Source organism: Polypterus senegalus, chromosome 4 (genome assembly GCF_016835505.1).
Source record: "Polypterus senegalus isolate Bchr_013 chromosome 4, ASM1683550v1, whole genome shotgun sequence".
NCBI classification, from domain to species: Eukaryota; Metazoa; Chordata; class Cladistia; order Polypteriformes; family Polypteridae; genus Polypterus; species Polypterus senegalus.
Window position 1 is genome coordinate 14,049,895 of NC_053157.1, and position 16,753 is coordinate 14,066,647.

General features: G+C 38.7%; 1 protein-coding gene across 1 annotated transcript in view; it reads left to right on the plus strand.

Annotated features, from left to right (window-relative positions):
- The window catches only part of tmem131l (transmembrane 131 like), a 121,923-nt gene that overhangs the window by 30,286 nt on the left and 74,884 nt on the right, over positions 1-16,753 (plus strand). The window contains exon 4 of the mRNA XM_039750277.1: positions 15,319-15,381. Within this exon, the coding sequence (XP_039606211.1) occupies positions 15,319-15,381 (63 nt within the window). The remainder of the gene's footprint in view (positions 1-15,318; positions 15,382-16,753) is intronic.

The window sequence follows — 16,753 nt, forward strand, 5'->3', positions numbered from 1 at the left end:
TGACAGAGTGACCATCGGGTTCTTAGTCACCTCCCTGACTAAGGCCCTTCTCCCCCGATTGCTCAGTTTAGATGGCTGGCCAGCTCTAGGAAGAGTCCTGGTGGTTTTGATTTTCTTCCACTTAGGGATGATGGAGGCCACTGTGCTCATTGGGAAGTTCAAAGCAGCAGAAATTTTTCTGTAACCTTCCCCAGATTTGTTCCTTGAGACAATCCTGTCTCGGAGGTCTACAGACAATTCCTTTCACTTAATGCTTGGTTTGTGCTCTGACATGAGCTGTCAACTGTGGGACCTTCTATAGACAGGTGTGTGCCTTTCCAAATCATGTCCAATCAACTGAATTTACCACAGGTGGACTTTAATGAAGCTGCAGAAACATCTCAAGGATGATCAGGGGGAACAGGATGCGCCTGAGCTCAATTTTGAGCTTCATAGCAAAGGCTGTGAATACTTATGTACGTGTGATTTCTCAATTTTTTTATTTTTAATAAATTTGCAAAAATCTCAAGTAAGCTTTTTTCACGTTGTCATTATGGGGTGTTGTGTGTAGAATTCTGAGGAAAAAACTGAATTTAATCCATTTTGGAATAAGGCTATAATATAACAAAATGTGGAAAAAGTGATGCGCTGTGAATACTTTCCGGATGCACTGTATATATGTATATGTAATATAATAGCTTTATGTAATACATTTTATACTTGCGTGGACACTGTCATAAAGCTTCAAAGTCGGGTACAACAACTTTTGAAAAATATTTTGCCAAAACAACTGAACGTAGAAACTACTAAAAAGAAAATATAAAATGAAACAAATGAAATGCCAGTGAGATGAGTATTTTAATTGACTATGTGCAGCTAGCTGTTAAATGCATCCATGCTATCTGTGTAGGAAATTCATAATCTCTTAGAGAAGTTCACTAAAATTCCAGATAGCTGAAGAAGAAGAAGAGAATGTGTTTGAATTAATCAAATCCATGAATAGCACAGTGAAATCTAAAGTGCATCACAGAATCTTGGAATATAATTTTCATCTTCTTATAAGCAAGACTGAATGTTCTCATATGGGTTTAGTTTCTCAATATTGGGTTGAGAGTGCTGGAGCCTATGCCAGAAGCATGGGTACATACCAGGAGGCAGTTACTCAAAGGTAAACGTAAACACCCACTCATAGTCAGTGTGAGTTTTATTTTCATCAAATGGTAAATTCATTTGGTATGCTATAATTTAATAACAATCAGTTGCCAACAAAAGTGTAATGTATACACCAACATGAAACGCCTTCTTTAATACTGTATACAATACAGTTCTTTTTAAGTAAAACTGTTGTTAACGTTGAACAGTTTAATTCCTGACGTGCAAATGATCTCTTACATTGTGTTATTTCTATTGTACATTGCACAATACTATTACTTTTGAAATCTTTATAATGGAATTTACAGTTAATAGGAAGTAATCAGTATCGTTACAGATGCTACCCTCTGAAAGTGACAAAGCAGAGCTAGAGCCGAGAAGTGCCAGTACTAACCCTAATGCCAACCATTTTATATTTTTATCTTTACCTGCATTTTTTATTTAAATCTCTTAAAACCATAAATTGCCAGAGACGGCGTTATATCTGGCAACACAATGTGTAGACCCATCTTTATATAGTAGTACTTGAACCATGAATAGTGATGCCAATATTTGTGTGCCAGAAGTTGTCTCCAGAGCTTTTAAAAGTTTGCTTTGTTTTTCAGCCAGTTTTGTGCCAATTTGCATCATACACCTTCAGTATCAACTTTTACGTTTGTCATTTTGCATTTCATTTTTATAGCTTATCTTATTGGTTATGAAAATCAAAATAAATTTTTATCACATGCACCATTTTGATCAAACGTTTGTGTTCTTACCTTATATAATGCAAGTTTTGTAGTGATTCATAATATCCCATGTAAAACTGGAAGCAGTGTTCACCTGCACACCTGTATTTCGGTTTTGCTCAGTGGAGCCATTAAAATTGCTTCAATAAGTTCTCTAGTAGTGAGTTTTAAGCTAAGTAGTCTATAGTTAATTGTCTTTATTAGATATAGTTCTTAGTAAATAGGTTTCCAACATACAAAGACTTCCATTTTTTTTAATATTCTGTATACTTTTTCCCCCAGTCTTCCGTTAATATTAGATTTCTTCATTGTAGCGCATGCTCTACTTCCCCCTATATGGAAGGAACATTTAATTATGAGTTTTTCTGTACGTTTTGATAATAAAAAATCTGTTTTGCTTTTGAACAGGTATTACACTTTGAATTCTTGGAAATCTTTTCTAACAACCCTGTGCTGTTTTGTCTAAACATGACAAAATTCAAAGGTGATCATGTGTTGTTATGAAATACAATTAGTGTCCTTGTTGGTAAAATCTTTCCTGTTGTAGTTATTCAGAGAATGGTCTAACTCTCTAAAGTGAGATTTACCTGGGCATCCCCTTCTAGAGTAAATGGAGACTACAGTCAGTAAGTTATTTAGGATGTGTTTAGCCAAAAAGGAAAACTTTGCTGGTTTGTGTATGAGTAAATCAGTAAGCCACCCTACCAATTAATTTTTAGGTTTTCATAATGGGCATTTTATGTTACCGTTCATTTGCTGTCAGCCTCCATCCAGTTGATTTTAATTGGGGATTGTAGTCATGATTTTGAAAATGTAGTGATCATTTGACCTTCTGTTCAGTTTTAGAATAGCACATACAACGGTGTCTTTTTAAATGTGCCATTTGGTGATTTGTTCTTTTTCCAAATCCATTTGTTCTAAAGCGGGAAAAAAGACATAAAACAAATGTTGAAACTGAGGTAGCAAAATTTTACTTTTGTACAGTTTTGGGAGGCTCCTTAATATACAATGACTTTTTGATTGAATAGTTTATACTACATTTATGTATGCAAGTGTGTATATGTTTATTTATACAGTGTGCAATATTACCCAGTAATTACAGCAGTATTGGTTTAATAATTTTTTAGATCAAGTCTTTATTAAAACAGAGCACTGACAGAGAAATTAGGGCATCTTTTTCCAATTATTAAGAACAAAACTAACCACGTCCCTCCCGCCCCACCCAAATTTTATTAATTAATAATTAAAACCTACCCTGTACAACTTACTAAATGTTTCATAAATAACAAATCTGTATTGTAGGTAGTATTCTGATTATTTCCAGAATAAATCAATTCTTTGTAGACAGGAGACAGGTGGGTGATGACAAAAATTAAGTTCTCTTTTTCTGTTTTCAGTTACTGTCCTTGAGACATGCCCAAAAACACAGCATAATTGCTGCTAGGTTATCCATTCCCGGGAATTTGGGAATCCCGCATGTTATTCCCTGGAATCCCTATCTCCCGGGGATGACACAGTGCACAGGCATCTCACATGTGAACGGTTTTAGAACGACCAACACTTATTTTTAATAAAACTACTGCAATATGTTGACACCAATAAAAGACTAACCTTATCTACAAGCAGTTCATGCTGTCATATAAGTACATGTATCTAGTTAGTTGCGGTAAGAAGAGAGTAGAAAGCACAACGTGTCCATCGTGCGGTCGTCCAGGTGAGAGTACACCTTAGTGCAGAGTACGCCAGCCGCTGAGAAAGCACACTCTGCCTCTACTGAAGTAGGCAGTACAGTCATCAGGTATTGATACACTTGTTCTAAACAACGCCCGCGCTTGCCGTTGCTCTGAAACACCGCCATTTCAGCTTTTACTGATGCATCCAGTTTCCATTCTGTGATGGCAAGTTTCTTGGCACAGATAATGCGGATGCAACAGACTGATGCAATTTTAAGTTGCTGTTCAAAGCTGTTTTCTGACAGATGTCAATGAAGTCTGCCCCGTCCCGGTATTCGTGAGCTGCAGGGTGCAGACCCCTCCCAGTCCACTGTGCTCAGTTTTAGTCGGAGCCAGGAGACTGACTGCTGCTGGTCTGTTGTTAATTGAACTAATCGGAAACACACTACACTGTGGGCCAAAAACTGTGCCGCTTAATTATTTTCAACTATAACTCTGTTATTTCTTGATCGATTTTTACACTTTTACACACTATATATGTGAGCTTGGCCGTTCCCGGTTTCCCGGGAATGAAAATGTCCTGGGAGCCCGCGAATGAATTCCCTAATTGCTGCCTACTAACTGTTAACACTTAAGCTGTGTGCTGCCCATTTCATCTTTTTATTTTCTAACTTGTTGGTTTACAAAATACAAAAAATTTTGTTGTGTGTATGCATAATGACAATAAAGAATTCTACATCTACATTCTACATCGTTAATTTTGCACAGTGTGCTGGATCAGAAATTGTGTCATGTACTGTATTGATAAAATTTGTATTGAGAGGGATTGTGTATATTTATGTACATAAATGTGGGGTAAACTGATCGAGGTGGGGACTGAATTTAATGCATTACAAGAGAAAAGTGCAGAAACATGCTATACAGTATATAGAGCATAATCTTTTGTAAACGATTTGGTTAATTCATTTTTTTTGTCTTTGTCATTATTTAAGTGGAATTGTTACTTTTTTCTCTATGTGACTGAGATCTTTGGAAGGGGGGGAAACCCAAACCACCTAACGAACTTAGCTAGGTCCACAACTGTAAGAAGAACTTCAGTTAAGATTCAGCTGCAAGTGCAAAACAAGGTTGGGGGATTGTTACACAAAGTGATGGTTAACATTACAGTAGCCTTTTTTTATTGACTAAATTTAGAGAGGCAGCCTGGTTTAGGCAGTGTGGTGGTAGTTTCATTTTTTTTTTTTCCCTTTCATACAAGGGGACAATAGTGTGCTCTGAGATCTGTGCCTTTGAGATCATGTTGTACCCTTCCCCAGATCTGTGCTTCTGTATAACTGTATTCCTGACTTGTGTTGAGTGCTCCTTTGTCCTCTTTATTTGTTTGCTTTATGGAAAATCTTTGTGAGAGAAGGGGTTATGGATGGACACAGCTACTTTGGTTTATCCTCTGTACAATGTTATGTACTATTTGTTTTGTTAGCATAATTGTCTAGCAATGTAATTATAACTTCAGTGATAAACGACTTATAACTTGGAATTCTGAGATAGATTTCAGCAAGGAATTCCAACAAGAATGCATCCCGAATGAGATTTATACATGCAGTGAGGTCACCGTAGACTACGATACTGTTCTGGAGATTCAGGGGGCAGCACAGAGAAAGGAAGCAGAAATGGGCTGCCAGGCTGACATATGGACCAGGGTAAAGAACGCGTCTCATAAGCCTATGCTGCCCAGCATTTACCTTACTAATGCCAAATTGCGCTGCATCAAAATGGAAGAATTGGAGCTGATCATTTTGGCACAGAAATCTGTGTTGGAATGCTCAGTCATGATAATGACTGAGACTTGACTACATACAGGGATCCCCAACAAAGCTATTGTACTAGCAGACAGGAATAAAAACACTGGCAAAAGCAAAAGAGGGGAGCTGTGCATTTCTCTAATATGTAGTGCACTGATGTAACCATCATAGACTGGCACTGCTCGCCAGATTTAGAGTACGTGTCAGTAAGATGCTGAACTTTTTATCTGCCATGGGAGGTCACGATCATTATTGTTGTGGTGGTGTATATTTCACCAAGTGCTAACACCAAGACAGCATTAGACACCCTGTTAACAGCATTCAGCAAGTTCTTGACTGCTCACCCTGATAGGATTTTTTATCATAGCAGGAGACTACAACCACTGTAATATGAAAACAGTTCCAACAGGTCAACAGAGCCAACAGGTCAACAGCAGATGCCAGTAATACAGCTCTCCACTCTGCACTGACTCACTTGGAATACCATGGGCATACATAATGATGTTATTTGTGGACTTCAGCTCTGCCTTTAACATGATCATGTAGATGGATTAAGGACTTCTTAATGAACAGATCCCAGGCTGTTAGGCTGGGGACCCACCTCTCCCCAACCCTGAAATTTGGACTGGAGCACCACAGGACTGCGTGCTGAGCCCTCTTCTTTATTCCTTATATACCCATGATTGGAGTGTGCACTAATAAATAGCAAAATACTGTATAATCATCAAGTTTGCAGATGATACCACTGTGGTAAGTCTGATAGATAACAGTGACGAGTTTGCCTAAAAGAATGCGGTCAACAACTTGGCACTCAACACCTTCAAAACAAAGATGCTGATTATTAGCTTTAGGAAGAAAGAAGAGAAACCTACTCCTCTATACATCAGAGGAGACTTAGTTGGGAGAGGGCCTAGCATTCATTTTCTTGGCACACACATCTCCCAGGACTTCACATGGTGTGTTAACACAACTTCTCTGGTGAAGAAAGCACAGAAGTGACTTCTTAAGGATCTGAGGAAGGCTACCCTGTCCAAGCAGCTGTTGGTGTCCTTCTATCACTGCTCTGTGGCAGGCATACTCACCTGTGGCATGCTAGTATGGTATGCTGGCTGCTCCGCGGCTGACAAGAAGGCTATTCAGGGAGTCATCACATCAGCACAAAAAAATTACCCAGTTATACCCAGTTATATTCACTAGAGGTTATATACAGTGCTCAATGTTTAATACAGGCCAAAAATCATTATGCACGCATCTCACCCAGGCCACCACCTTTTCACTGTGCTGCGTTCTAGATTGCGCTTAGTTTATTAAGACACACACTTCCGGACTACTGAAAAGTTTCTACCTGAGCACTAATAGAGAACTATATTTTGTTAAATAACCGTTTACTGCATCTAAGTCAAGGTTTTGATCATATGTCTTTCACTGTCTCCCATGGCATCAATGGAACAAAAATGCAATATCTCAGAGAATCTTTGCAATCACTGTAAATTGGAACTACTCCATTATTTACTATTTATAATTTTCCACCTTGAATATATTTATGCATACAGAGGCATTCAATGTTTTATTGGTTTTATTGTTTTAATGGTTTGTATGTCCTGGGTATGATTCACTTGCAGGGAAAACTTGGGGGTTGGTGGCACTCCAGCCACCATAAAAACTTAATGCAGCTCCCAAATGGCAGACAGGACTCCTTTCTGCTCTCTGTGGGAGTAGCTGTGCTGCAGCCGCCCATAGGGTGCTCACATTATGATGGGTAAGGGGGAATCTCTTGTAAGCCTCATCCCTGGAGGATTCGAAACTGCGGAGAGCCAATGCGGTCTGGCTTGTTGGGAGTCGGAGTCCAATTTAAGCTGCCCATCCGGATAGGCATGTGAAACATCTTATCTCTCTGGCTTGATGACCATCTTTCTCTGCTGTTAGAGGAACTTCGGAAACTCTGCATTTCAATGGTGGCACACTCTGAGGTGTGCAGTCCTGAGACTGGCCAGATCTCTGTAGGTGACTATACCTTTTATCAGTCTGTTCACTCTGGTGGCTGTCATACTCAGTGAGTAGACTTTGGTGGATTGACACCTTCTGATTGGTGTCCGATGCAACTCCTTTCAACAAATATATTATGAGACTTCGATTAAGGCACTCTCTGGCTGCCTTGTCTGTTATCTCAATGTATGTTCCAACTGTGGTGAGTGGTGTGTGAATTAGGAAAACCATTCTGCTTGCAACTTCGCTTGGTGGTTGATAGGTGCCATGAGGTGACACCCATATGGTCATAACTTGAATGCGACCACTGGCGCTGACAGGGTTAGCTATGAGGATTGTGTGAGTTCCCATGGGTCTGGCGACCATGGTGAAAGTGGCTCCATGTTTCTTAACTTTACAAAAGGTCAGGGGCAGCAGATCGCTGGATCCTGGTTTCATTGCCCTGAGCCGCATTGTTGGACTTGGTACTCCAACACTTGTGGTGCAGTGAGGGAGATCAATCACATCCTTGTGGGCAAATGCTGGAGGCTCCTACAGAACTTGCAAGGGTCTACAGAAGTTTACAATTTGGAAATTTTGGCCACAGACTTGTTGTTGCTACTTTAAAGTTCCAGTAGGCTTCCACCTACTTAGAAGAATGAGGCTGGACCTGACCAGACTCCAAAATCAGACTTTTTATAATTAGTTTCCATGCGTGTGAGGAATTTGCAGACTTGGGTGCAACTGCCAATCCTAACGTGATGGGGTAGACATTCTGTGACGAGACTTTGGAGGTTGCACAGTGTTGTGTTGGTTTTGCAGGTGTTCCCAGAAGAAGACTTCTTTAATTTTGCAGGCACTCCGGATATCATCGAGAGGATGGCTTGATGGCAACTCCTTTCTATACCGGGGAACTGAGAGTGGAGGGTATGAGGCCTCTGAGGGTAGATAAGGATGCATTTCTTAGAGGAATCTGTGAGCAAGTGACACACCATCTGCGGTCTAGTGACCAACGTCCTGCTTACAGAGGAGTCAAAGCGTTTCACCCATCCGAATCTTTTGCTCAGAGAGTTGCAATCAGGGTTGTTGATGAAACGGTCCTTATGGATGACACTGCAATTTTGACCTGCTGGGCTGGCTACTTTGGGTATCTGTTTAAAGCTGATCCTCTAGCTAGGATGTTGGACATCTCTGGGTCCACAGTTCTTGAGACTGATCCGCCAATTAGCTGAGAACCAACCAATCTCACTGAGATTACACAGGTGGTAAACCAGCTGAGGGTTGGGAAGGTTGCAGGGATCTGGGGTGAACTTCTTTGCTTCCGTTTGGGGAAAAGGACGTCATCCCAACTGACTGAAAAATATGGTTTGTCGTCCGTATCTGGAAAGGGAAAGGTGATTGCCTGGATTACACCAACTACAGGGGGGTAACATTGCACTCAGTATCAGGTAAGGTCCTTGCTATGGCCATCCTTAATAGGATCCATAATCACTTGCTTACCTATCGGCGACCGGAACAGTCTGGTTTACCAGCGACCGGAACAGTCTGGTTTTACACCTAAGAAGTCTACCATTGACTGATCCTGGCACTGAGGGTTCTCATAGAGCACAGACACAAATATCTGCAGAGTTTCTTGGTAGCCTTTGTTGATTTTCATAAAGCATTTGATTAAGCTGCCCTCTGGACATCCTGAGACTTTGTGGGATACCCCCCAAAGTTGCTGGATATCATGGCCAGCTTGTACACTGGTACTGTGAGTGCTGTACAGAGTGGAGGCAGAACCTGTTCTTTTTTTCCAGGTTGTTTCTGGGGTTCGTCAGGGTTGTGTTCTGCTTCTACTCTGTTCAGTGCTTGCATAGACTGGGTGTTGGGCAGGGTCGTAGGGTTTAGCGGCTGTGGGGCATCTGTTGGTGAATAAAGATTCACTGATCTTGAGTTTGCTGATAATGCTGTGATTTTTGTCGAGTCGATGGAATCTCTGATTTGGGCTTTCAAAAGACTGAGCGAGGAGTCGGAGTGTCTGGACCTGTGAGTGTCCTGGATAAAAACCAAGAACCAGGCCTGTAATTACCTCTTGGGCATAACCATTGGCAGTGTGTCTGTCTGCGAAGTGAATGTCGACCTCGTCGAGGTGTACTTATCTCAGCAGCGACATTCATGCCCCTGGTGACTCTTCCAATGATGTTAGTAGACGGATTGGGAGATCATCAGGAGGTTCATGAGGTCACTGGAAAGGGGTATGCGGCACTCCTGATATCTCTTTAGAGTCCTGGGGGTTCCTGTTTTGCTATATAGTTGTGATAGATGTGGATGCTATCCAGTGACCTGATGACAAAGACTGGACTCCTTCGGTACTGTGTCTCTTATGAGAATCCTAGGGTACCGCGGTTAATCATGGAGTCCAGAATGAGGCACATTACCTGCATTTTGAGGGAGCATCTGTTGTGGATCCGCCTTGAAGGATCATCATTGTTGAAGACCCGAGTGGCTGGACCACGTCAAGGGGATGAATGACCACGTAACACCTGGCTACGGCAGATAGATTGTCATTTCTGTAGGGTGGGACTGGACCATGTCTGCCTGAGGGGGGTTGCCATATGGGATCCCAAGTGTGGTGGGTGTGGCAACATGCTGTACCAATGCATGCTCCCCATCCTGACCTAATGGTTTATATTAATGCATGTATGTAGTCTAAAATAGGTTAAATCTGTTGTATGCATTTTTATGGGAAAATACTGAGCTTCCTTTGTACATTTGTGCAAGGACAATAAAAGGCATTCTATTCCATTTTGTTGAACATCTGGAAAATTCTTATTTGAAATTGTAGAATCTGAGACAATCAAATATGAAAATAACTTTAGGGACTGACAAGGTACTGTACGTAAATTTTACTTCTTGTTGAAGACAACTACAGGAATACAGCCATGCCTTAAAGTGTTCCTTTTATTAGCACAGACAGTTAAACCCTTCTTCTTCAGTTTCAGTAATTAATTCAAGTGACTAAATCGAATCTGATAAACCTAAAACAATCTGAGAATCATTCTCTCTACCTTTCCTTGGTTACCAGTTTACATATCCACTATTACAGGTATTCTTTGGTTTATAAATATCCAAACTACAAATTCTTGTTTGTAGAAAGTTGTTGATTGCACAGGCACAATGCCCAAATGATGATGAAGATTGACAAAACGGATGTCTAACCCCCAACCTGTTTTTGCATAAGTGGCTTCTCTGCAACCTGTTGAGTACTGTTTTGCTCTTGGCTTTAAGGAGGAGATTTGTTTAGTTTTTGAATTGTGCTCGCATAGCTTCTCCAGTGTGCATCATACTTGTGCTTCTTGTTGTTTTTTTTTTTTTAAACCATCAGATGTCAGAAGGCATATAAAGTAAATACATAAGTGTTGGGGAAATGGGCAACATCAAAGAGAACTTGCAGCACATTCTGACGGAAAATAATGTGTTTATGTGCTGCTGAGTGAAATCTAGATCAAGCAGTGGCTGAGTTGTTACCAAAATAGGAAAAGACCGCTGAAAACATTATTACGTTGTGAGCATGGGTCAAACATTTACCTGCTAGCTATATGTTTATTTCGACCTGTTGTTCCAGCTCATGGGTTTTTTGTATTTCTTGTTTTAGTGGTTTTAAATGGTAAAGTTGTTTGGTTGAGACAGCCTGTTTCATGTGGGGTCCAAAGACCTGCATACTTTCTAAGCAAAAAGTCTGGTAAAATCTATACTTCATAGATAGAAAAATGTAAAATGGGTAAAGTCACATTGACCTGGGCAGGCTAAAAGGTTACTGCGTTTCTTACACTTTTATCATTACTGCCATTTTTGGCTATATATTTTGATATGAAGCGCAAATGTACACTATTTGCCAGTCATAGTTCTTGGTGTCTTGCTATGATTACATTCAATTACAAGGAAGCCTTCAATGGATATACTTATACTGATAAATGTGCAAAATGTTAATGCTGAGATTTCACCAAATTGTTACATAGTGCTTGTATTACTTCAGTAAAAGATTAGTGCCATATTAAATGCTATACTAATTGTATATAAAAGAGTACCTCACACATTTCTCTTCTGCATTTTGTAATTGTTTAAATAATATTGTAATAATTATTCATGCAGTTTGCAGTTGCTTTATAGTCATCAATCAAATTGCCTGGACTTTTTATAGTAAACTGGAGTCCGCTTTATTTATTTTCAGTAATGCTCATATGAACATACTGTATACTTTCCATTTCTGATCCTTTATTTTATGGCAGCTGGAACTTATGTCATAGTTTTTGTAGATGGCCTTGTTTTCTTGTACAGACAGCAGTGGTCTTCCTATACGGCATACATTTATTTTACTTAAAAAGAAACAAATTGACTGGTTTTACTTGGGATTTTACCACGTGAAACATCAATTGCTGTCAGCTTACTTACTTATTTCCAGTTTATGAACCAGGCATTAAGTATACATTGCATGGGATACTGTATACATATTTTCAAAGGCTATATGTTTTAATTGTAAATCACACTTATATTGTGTCATCCCTGCACCACTCGGTTATTCTACTAAGTGTTTTTTCTGAGTAAAAACTATTCTTTTAGCAATTATGTCTTTTTTTTTTCTCTGTCTGAACATTCTGGCTAATTTAATATTTATATTTACTTTGTGATACACTTTGAATGGACAGTTCCTTAGCTACTTATTTCATGGTTCGATATAATTGAATACTTTTTATAAGAGCAGCATAGTAACCTTTCTGTTACAGATGGTTTCAGTTTTTTCTGTACATGTCTGGTATACCTGATATGATGTCAACTCATTGAAAACCATGGTCTTACACAGCCACACTCCTTTTATTAGGATTATTTTAATTTTGTCCATGCACCTTAAAGTGCATTTTTGGAACGGCTACAGAACACAAACTACATGTTTGAAATCATGCAAACTTCACATCAACATCCCAGCTTTGAATCAAAATAGTGTCTGAGCACAATTAAAGCAACATTGCTGTGAGCTAGGCTACCTTTCAACCTACTTAGTGTTCCATCTGAAATATTTTCTTTATGTGCAAGTAAGATTAACATTTTACTCATTACGAATGCTAGCTGTGCTTAATGTAAGATTGTCACATTTTTCAGCACTGTTGGATAATGGCCAGTCAGCAGAATCTAACATAGTTGAATTCAGTTATATAACTCTTTAAATATGGTTGGGAGATGATGTCGATTATTGTAGTTTTTTAAAATTCACAGCCGCTCTTGTTCACTGGGGGATGCAAATTAGCGTGCGTGTGGGTTGGCCAGAAGGAAGTGGTTTTGTGACTACCACACTGGTGCAGCTGTTGCTGGTTCTTAATGTTTCCATTTCTTTTTTAAAAGCAAAGCTATAAAGTTTGCTCTTCATATTAATGTAACATTACCTTTTTTGCTTCTAGCCTTGACTTCTGAGGCTTGTGCTTCTGAACTATTACCCTTACATTATTAACAAAGTTTGGATGAGTTAAGAAAGTGAAAGTCAAACAGACATTTTAAGTTTTAAATTGTTCCGTTTCCTGTATTTTTCTTATTTCCTTTAAAGGAAGTTCTGATGTAAATACAGTAGGTTTAAATGAGCCACTTTATTTAAAATATTACCTGTTTTTTTAAGTTAAAAAATTAGTTTAGAGAAACAGAGTAGTATAATAGTTATCTATTTTTGAAAATTTCTGCTTTATTCATTTTTTTATTTGTTATGAAACACTAGTTTTTTTCCCTTGTCCTTAAACTATATATGTACAGTAAATAATTGGTATGGTGCTTACTAAAGAAAGATGCAATATTAAAATAAGTGTTCATTGAGTAGTCACAAGTGTGCAGGTGGACAATAACACTTACTCAATACAATATTTGTTTTTTTTTTTATGATCTATTGTCAGTTAATTCACCACCACCTCCATGCAGTGGACTAAATAACTGTAAAAACAGTAGGTAATGATGCACTCATACTGAAAGAAAAGGGCAGTCCTCTTAGATATTGCAGAGTTTTAACGCTGTTGTTTTATGTTTCTATAATTGCAATGTAAAAACTTTAATGCATGTTTTCATTTTTTTCTCAAACTAAGGCTTATGGGTGTGTGCCCTATAATTTTATGTAAAATGTGTTAATCATGTCAAATTTTAGTACTACATATAGCATAACATTTAGGCCTATTATACATTTGTAATGTGAGATTTATGTTTGCATTTGTGATGTTAAGTAGAATTCATTTAACCTCCTTTACCTTATTCCTGAGCACTTGGAATTCTATGTAAGTAAGGTTAAGCCCAATTCAGACTCTGAGTGACATGTAAATAATCTTCCTTACAGTGCTAAGCCCGATTAACTCTAGGTACAGTATTCTGCTCTACTGGATAGAATAACATCATACTGCAAAAATCATACATTTTTGTATGTGTTCTGCCAGTAACAAAACTGAAGTTGAGCCATTGCTGGAATCGAGTGATAGTAATGACAATTTGAATTATGGTGGTATGTACACAAAATCTGGATCACTTACAGCAGTGAACTCTGCCATACTTTTCTTGCTATGATTATGCTGATGTTTTGGTATCAAAATGTTTCTGTTATGCATAATAATAATTTTTGTTGTTGAGAAAAAGTCATTTTTCCAGTGGTAACATAATGCTAAAAGTGGTTGAAAAGGTCCAAGGGCTCCACCAAAACTGTATGTTCCTGTTTTCTTGTTTGTGTATTTTATTGACAGATACTAGTTTTCAATCAAGGGCTAGAAGGACATCTAAGTTGGGAACTTAAGGTTTGTCGCTTCACTGATTTATGGATAATCTGTTGGTCTCATTTGACTATAATCAAGACTGGAGGAGCTTGCAGTCAAATGTAACATGAACTGCCGTGAGAATCAACTCATATCTATGCTCTATGCTAATTGTACTCTCCTGTAAAACAGTGGCTTGTGATGGGTAACTACTCCAAATGGAAGAGTTCAGGAACCTTTGAGGAATGATACATTCAATTATGAGGTTAATCAGTGTTGTTCTTTGAACATTCTTAGAAGTGGTTTATTAGACTTTGATGATTAAGTAGCATCTAATTCCTTGGATGACATCCCCAACCTTGTCTATGATCACAAGCTTTGAGTAGTGAAAAAAACAAGAAATGGCTTAAACAATGCTTGGTTGTAATGCTGCTTTGCTTGTTTTTAGTGTTAAAATAAGTAAGGAATGTAGTAGTATTGGAGGGCCAAGTAGTAGAACAGATACTCCTCTAGATCATGATAAATTAGCCGATAACAGAACTTTCTTAATATTGAAGGGAATTTCCCTTCAGGATTACTAGTGTTACCATTAACATAAATAAATTGTAAAAATGTTTCTGCAGCAATCTTGCAACACTTTGTAAAAGAAGTGTAATGTAAAGTGCAAGCAGTAGCTCAATGAATTTCAGAGAGTAATAGACCAACACCACTAATGTTGTAAAGAGATCTACTATGGACTGTAATGTCAGTGTCTGTGGAGTTTCCTGGTCTCTTTGTTTGTACAAGTTTTTCCCTGTGTTGTTAAGTTTTCCACCTATGTCTCGAAAGTCTCTGTTAGTTTAATTAATAGCTCTGCGTTGGCCTAATTTTGAGTAAGCATGGATGTACATGTATGTACGTTATGTGTTTGTCTTGTAATAAGAGTGGCACCTCTTCCATACTTGGTTCATGTTTTATTCCTGCCAGTGCCAAGTTAGACTGTGGCCTAGGAAACTGTAGTATACAGTAGCATCTATAGTTCAACATTTACAGTCTTGATATCTGAATATAAATTTTATATTTTCTTAGAATGCTAGTTATTTTCCTTTAAACAGTGTGGTCTTGATTAAAATCTTTTCTTTTGCAAATTATCTGAACAAAAGTACTGTCAAAATTCACTCCACCTGTTGCTTATCCTGCATAACACTTACTGGAAAAACAGTTAATTTTTTTGTCAAATACATTTTCTCGATTTCATTATTTTAATGATCTCCCATTTTACTTGTAGCTCTCCACTAGGCAATGGAAGAGCCTTGCATTTTCAGCCATCTCAGCTGGATTTTGGAACACAGTAAGTGTTTTTTTTTTGTTTTTTTTTTTATATTTTCATATACTAATGGCAGTTTATATATACATGTAGATTAAGTGTGGTATAGTCTTTGAGTATTGTATTTATATATTGCAGATATTTCTTGTTGCTGTGATGTGCTTCTCACTGTCATGTGTGCAATTCTTTCTGAACATTTTATGAAGACAATAAATAAGCTAAACAATTGTAGTCGGGTGCTCTGAGAATTGGCTGTGTAACAACATAAACATGTATCAAACTGCTGCCTTTTCACTTGTAGTTCGTGTCATCCTGAGTATACTGTAACTGCTGGAATAAGAACTGCTAATTCTTCCACTAAGCTAAAGGCCATCTCTCTTAGCTAGTTGCACAACCAACTGAGCCAGAGCAACACAAAATTGCAAGATCACTCATGAAAAACAGAATACCCCCACTGCTGTTTAATGGTGAATATCTTGCTAACATTTCATTCCATAGTGACGAGCCTGGGCAAGTTTTATTCAGCAGTGGCTGTTGTAAATTTTGATATATAGCATGTCTATATTCACTGCAGCTTTCTGAAGTTACATGCGACAACACACAAAAAATACTCTCAAACTTCCAGCTCACTGAGCCATTCTTCAGAGCCTGGGAAAACCCATTGTTCAAACATAGACATATTTGGTGTCTTAGGAAATGTCACAGTCTCAGCTATCCAATGGTGTGAATTTTGCAATGGTATGGCCCATTTAGCAAGAGAGACACCCCCCAGAATCACCAGGTGGTTCATTACCGCAATGGTGGATGTGTTTATGGAATATGTTGTTTTTGTCGAGACTGCTTCACCACAGATACATGTTGTGACGATGTGGGTTCTGGCTCCACACTCCCTTTGCTATTGGAAGCACTCGAACCCAACACCGTCGATAATGTTGCCGAGTGAGCTAGTCAATGGAGGCAAATGATTCCAGCAAGGGGAAGGTATACAAAAGTGCAAAAGTGCTTTTATTAAAACAGTCAACAAAAACAGTGTTCCAATAAATAGTGCAGTACTCCAATAAATAAATAATCCATAAAAAGAACACGTGGAGGTTAAAACCATTGGAAAAAAAACAATCCTTTAAAAACGTGAGGTTAAAATCTTCTTTTAGGAAGCAGTCTTAAAACCAATCAACAAATCTGGTGCATCATTTGTTAGCGTCTCACCTGCTAATCCCGTTTGGGCATCGCAGCAGGCAAGACGCTCTCTGCAGCTGCCCTCCTGAAACACACGCGCGAGACTGGAGACCTCCGATCCCTGGCTTCGTATGGCACTCATCCCAGTCCCGGAGAACTTGGTTTCCCACAACGGCCAGGTCGCTCACGTTGGGGATTCCCACCACCAAGTCTCCCGACT